Genomic DNA, 5,013 nt, shown 5'->3' with positions numbered 1-5,013 from the left:
TTGTTTAACCGATTGCAATAACCAGCAACCCCGCATGTCCATTTCCAACAAACCGAACTAGCTCATGCATTGTATGGAAAGGAGGGCTCTTTTGGTTGGCAGGATCTAAAGGATATAAGGATCCTTCTACCCAAAGGTCAAGATGCTTCTTTCCTTGTGAATGAAGACTGTGGATTTTAGAAGCTCCCCTCAATCCTAGACTACGTGTGCTTGCATATTCAGCCTCCAACTCTAAGTGAACCTGGTACTTGTTGGAGACATCCTCGAATGGTGCCATGACTAAAGGAGTGTAGAGAAGGAGAAGGTGTGGAGATGTAAGGAGGGAGGGAATTCAAATTTTGAATTTTTGAATTTTGAATTTTTTGGTTCCCACCTAGGAGTAAGAGTTGTGTAAGAGGTGGGGTCACTTGTGGGCTTAACCCACCTAGGTGAGGGGGGGTTAGGACTTTTTGGGACCTACCATTAGGACTAATCCATTTCTTAATCCATTCCTTATGAGGCCCTTTCGAGACCCCAATTCTCCCCTAATGAGGGCCTCCAAGGCCTTGCAAGTACAAATAATTTGTCCACTCACCTATTACTAGCATATATAAGAGGGAATCCAAGCTCCCTGTGACCTCAACATTTGTCTAATACTTAGTGCATACCACGACGTGTTGCATTCATGAGGGTTGCATGTGTACATTCTCTCTAAGATATTGTTTCTTTTCTTTGTATTCAAAATTTGTGTGGACTGGTTAGAACCCATTGCTATCAATCCCATAGCATTTTAATGCTCAAGTGTGGGATTTCAAGGTCTAGAGTCCTATTAGACCTAATAAGTAGTACCTAGCTATAGCAAAACTGGTGAACAAATATCTAAATCAAAGTGGTGTATTGGAGTTGGTTTGAGATGCATAAGGGACTTTTGTGAAATCTCCCTTGCGATGCATTTTCAAGGTGTGGAGACTCATTAGACCCAATCAGGGATAGCTAGCTAATTGATAAATGTGGTGAGTAAATAATAGAATCAAAGTGGTATCATGGGAGTTTGTGTGAGTTGCTTTAGTGATTCTCTTGAAATCTCCCTTGTGGTGCATGTTTCGAGACCTATTAGACCTAGTAAGCAATAGCTAGATGAATCAAAGTGGTATATTGGGAGTTAGTATGAGATGCTTGGGGGACTTTCTTGAAATTTCCCTTGTTGGGCATTTTCAAGCCTTAGGGACCCATTAGACCCGATAAGCCGCTAGCCAAATAGCTAACTGGCAAAGGTGGTGAGTAATTAGTTGAATCAAAGTGGCCCTATCGGGAGTTAATTTGAGATGATCTATAAATGTACTTCAAAGCCAAACATAGAGTGCTACATTCCTTCCGTTGGGCTTTTTAAAAACTAAGAGTAAAGATTAAAAAAACATATCCTTAAATTGTTTTAAAAAACTAAGAAATACTAATCATTGAACATGGATGCTTAAATTGATTTGATAAACCCTCGTGAGGTTGAGGAGACGCTCCGAGTCGAATACATAATGCACGTAGGATATTCGCTTGGAATACTAATGTTATATTCACATACAATATACGATGGTATGGGGACATTCTAAGCGTGTGTTGATGAAAAAGAAAGGAAAAAGAAAAGTTGGATGGCTGAGTAGATGCGAGGCAAGTGTGGGGTGCTGAAGGCGATTGGAAGGTAGCCCAAGTGGCAAATTGACGATACGAGCCAGTCTCTCTGAGAAACGAGGGCCGTTGCCTGTCTCTATAATATCTAATATTGTATATATATAAAAGGAGATTGATGTGGCCAATTTCACGTGGGTGCATGTAAATGGTATAAACAAACAGGCCCAGCTTGCAGGATTTGAGAGTCGTCACAGTCCAAATTGAACCAATTTCTCTACTGATTTTTAGCTGGTTGGACTAGCCATACATAGCCCCTCTTACTGGCTTTTGAACCACACTCCTGCATTTGTAAGATCTCCTGAGTCCTATGATGTCCTTTGAATCTCACTCCTGCAGTAGTAAGATCTTCTCTGATGATGCCCTTTGAACCTCACTCCTCAAGTAAGATCTCTTCTGATGTTAGTATCTAGTTTTTGAATCTCACTGAGATCTCTTCTGTATGTGCATATAGTTAGTATCTAGTTCTTCCATAGTAAGATCTTCCCAGCTGCAACCTTCTCTCATTTGCCACCTTTTCCAGCTTGCTCCCCTTCCATCTCCTCATAAACAACGCCACTCTCCTCCATTCGCTGCCATCTCTGTGCACTCTTCCCCAGCAGCTTGCTTCCTCATTCTCTCTGCCTTTCAAGTTTGGATCCTTCCAATTCAGTTTTCATCTCTCCTTCTCCTTCATTCAGCTTTGAGCCCAGCTCCAGCTCAATCCGCTCGCTCTCCTTACTCGACATGGCAGTTGTTGGTTCCTCGAGCCTCCTCAGTACTCCCCCATCCCAATCTCCCCCTCGCTCCCTCACACCTCCTCCCGCCTGCCCATCTTCCTTCCTCGGAAAGTCTCTGGCTCATAGCACCTTGAAATCTTTCCTACGTGGTCGATCCTTGGGTCATCTACAGGCCAACGACGCAGCCTGCAATTTCAACTTCAAGCCTCGTATAGCCCCTGTTCACGCCAAGACATTCGAGACCAGGACGGTGCTCAATTTTCCCAAGAATAGTTCCCTTGCACCTGCCTCTAGTGTTGCAGACGATCAATTCTTGTCGCAGAAGACTGCCCAACGACTCAAGCTCGGCCTATATTTCGCAACTTGGTGGGGGTTCAACGTAATCTTCAACATCTACGACAAGAAAGTTCTCAATGTTTTCCCCTACCCCTGGTTGACATCGGCTCTCTCATTAGCCGCCGGCTCCTTGATTATGCTTGCGTCTTGGGCGACTCGCATTGCAGAATTTCCAGAAACGGATATCGACTTCTGGAAAGCGCTTGCGCCAGTATGTCACGCTCTACCCACTCGTTTTTATTGTACATACGTTGATCTTGCAACCCCTCGAAACTGGCATGGACGATCTCTCTAAGGAAAAGTCGTCTCTCACTCGCTAATGCAGGTTGCAGTGGCACACACCATCGGTCATGTTGCAGCTACCGTTAGCATGTCTAAGGTTGCCGTTTCGTTTACTCATATCATCAAGAGCACCGAGCCGGCTTTCAGCGTTGTGATCTCTCGCTTCCTACTAGGAGAGCACTTCTCGTCCTCAGTATACCTGTCCCTTATACCCATAATTGGCGGTTGTGGTCTTGCTGCCTTGACAGAACTCAATTTCAATTTAGGAGGTAAGTCCTGGTATCACTCGTTCAATTTTAGGTTGTCCCTATCAAATCCATCCCGAATTTTGATTCAGTGTGCTGTTTGCTAATTTGATGCCTCAGGTTTCATGGGCGCCATGGTTTCCAACCTGGCATTTGTATTCCGAAACATATTTTTCAAGAAGGGCATGAAAGGAAGGTCGGTGGGAGGCATGAACTACTATGCCTGCCTATCCATTCTTTCCCTTGCGTTTTTGACCCCGTTCGCCTTGGCTGTGGAGGGACCAGAGTTGTGGATTCCCGGATGGGAGAGAGCAGTACAAGCCATTGGCCCGCAATTTGCTTGGTAAGTTCAGAGCCTGGACTTTTTCGGGAATTCTACGTTCTTCTTGTAAGTTGCAATCTGATAAACTTCAGAATTCTATATTCCTCTGGAAGTTGCAATCTGATAAACATAGGAATGTTTGTGAACGGAATTGACTTTTTCGGGATTCTACGTTTTTCTTGTAAGTTGCAATCTGATAAACTTCAGAATTCTATGTTCCTCTGGAAGTTGCCATCTGATAAACATAGCAATGCTTCTTCCAGGTGGGTTGTCGCACAGAGCGTTTTCTATCACCTCTACAACCACGTGTCCTACATGACATTGTCCTTGAACCAGATTTCGCCGTTATCCTTCAGCATTGGTAATACCGTGAAAAGGGTGACAGTAATTGTCGCGTCGATCTTGGTTTTCCATACCGCCGTGAGCCCCATCAACACTGCAGGAGCAGCAATTGCAATTTTGGGAACTTTTCTCTACTCCCAGGTAAAGATCTTCAATTGATTCAAACGATTCTAAGCTCTTATGATTATGAATTTTTTTCCTGGAGACCTAGTAGATAACCACTCTGATTATTATATGACACACGCTAAGCAGTGACTTTCTCAAATTTGGGCAATCGATTTACTGTAATCATAATGGAGGAGGCTATAAGTATGGCAGCTTACCAGATGACTAGTTTTCTCAAATTTGGGCAATCGATTCACTCTAATCATAATGGAGGAGGGGAATAAGTGCGCAACGTACCGGATGAGTAGCTGCACGTTGTGAGGAATGAAGGAGTTCCAATGCTGTCTGGGCGATCAAGCGCGAATGAAATATAGAGAGGGCTAATGTGTGCTGCACTCCGTCGATCTACTATGTAAATCTTCAGCAAAAATATAGGAGAGAGGACAGTAATAGCTGCAAGGGAAAGCATTGACGATCGTTTAACAAGCTGCATCACAACATGCACGCCGAGAGCTCTACAAACGAAGATAGTAGTAACAATGTTTCTGCTCCGTCGAAGTTAATTTTTATCAACATAAGCACAATCCCATTAGAATCTTTCCCTTGTACAGCGCTACCATTGTCGCTTAGGAACCTTGTTACTTCACATTTCCTTCGGAGTATGAAGAAGTAGCTTGTATGAAACCCTTTGTTGCTTCACATTTCCTTCGAAATATTTTCAAAGAAGTAGCTTGTATGTAAAATCTTTTGTTACTTTGAATTTTCCAACAAATGATATATTTCTCACATCTTTGTATACGAAACTTCGTCGCTTTTATTTTCCAGCAATTGATATTCTTTGTTAACATTGCCCGTAGGGGCAAGCTACAAAGTTTCTTCTTTAAGGCCCTTTTAAAGCGGATCAACTCGAGTTCTACTCGGCCACTTGGGGGCAATGCTGTACGCACGTGTGTGCCCCTTGTTTTTGTCACATTGGATTATTGTCTATTCCAAAGGTGTATTT

At 43.3% G+C, this 5,013-nt stretch overlaps 1 protein-coding gene across 1 annotated transcript; it reads left to right on the top strand.

The window, feature by feature from the left end:
- Positions 1-2,385: 2,385 nt before the first annotated feature.
- On the top strand, positions 2,386-4,064 carry LOC147881343 (glucose-6-phosphate/phosphate translocator 1, chloroplastic-like). The gene is made up of 4 exons (XM_087402376.1): positions 2,386-2,925; positions 3,040-3,265; positions 3,362-3,584; positions 3,827-4,064. Exons 1-4 carry the CDS (start codon positions 2,386-2,388, stop codon positions 4,062-4,064), a joined length of 1,227 nt encoding a protein of 408 aa, XP_087258502.1.
- Positions 4,065-5,013: the final 949 nt, after the last annotated feature.

Source organism: Dipteris shenzhenensis, chromosome 31 (genome assembly GCF_047967505.1).
Source record: "Dipteris shenzhenensis isolate YYH24624 ecotype China chromosome 31, Dip_SZ_1.0, whole genome shotgun sequence".
Classification (NCBI taxonomy): Eukaryota; Viridiplantae; Streptophyta; class Polypodiopsida; order Gleicheniales; family Dipteridaceae; genus Dipteris; species Dipteris shenzhenensis.
The sequence above is the reverse complement of the archived record's forward strand: the minus strand, read 5'-3'. Positions and strand labels throughout refer to the sequence as shown.

Excerpts from the sequence above, each read along its gene's own strand:
- LOC147881343 (XM_087402376.1), top strand. The coding sequence starts at position 2,386 with ATGGCAGTTGTTGGTTCCTCGAGCCTCCTCAGTACTCCCCCATCCCAA. Across the intron at positions 3,266-3,361 it reads ACTCAATTTCAATTTAGGAG|GTTTCATGGGCGCCATGGTT; the intron begins GTAAGTCCTGGT and ends TTGATGCCTCAG. Across the intron at positions 3,585-3,826 it reads ATTGGCCCGCAATTTGCTTG|GTGGGTTGTCGCACAGAGCG; the intron begins GTAAGTTCAGAG and ends TGCTTCTTCCAG.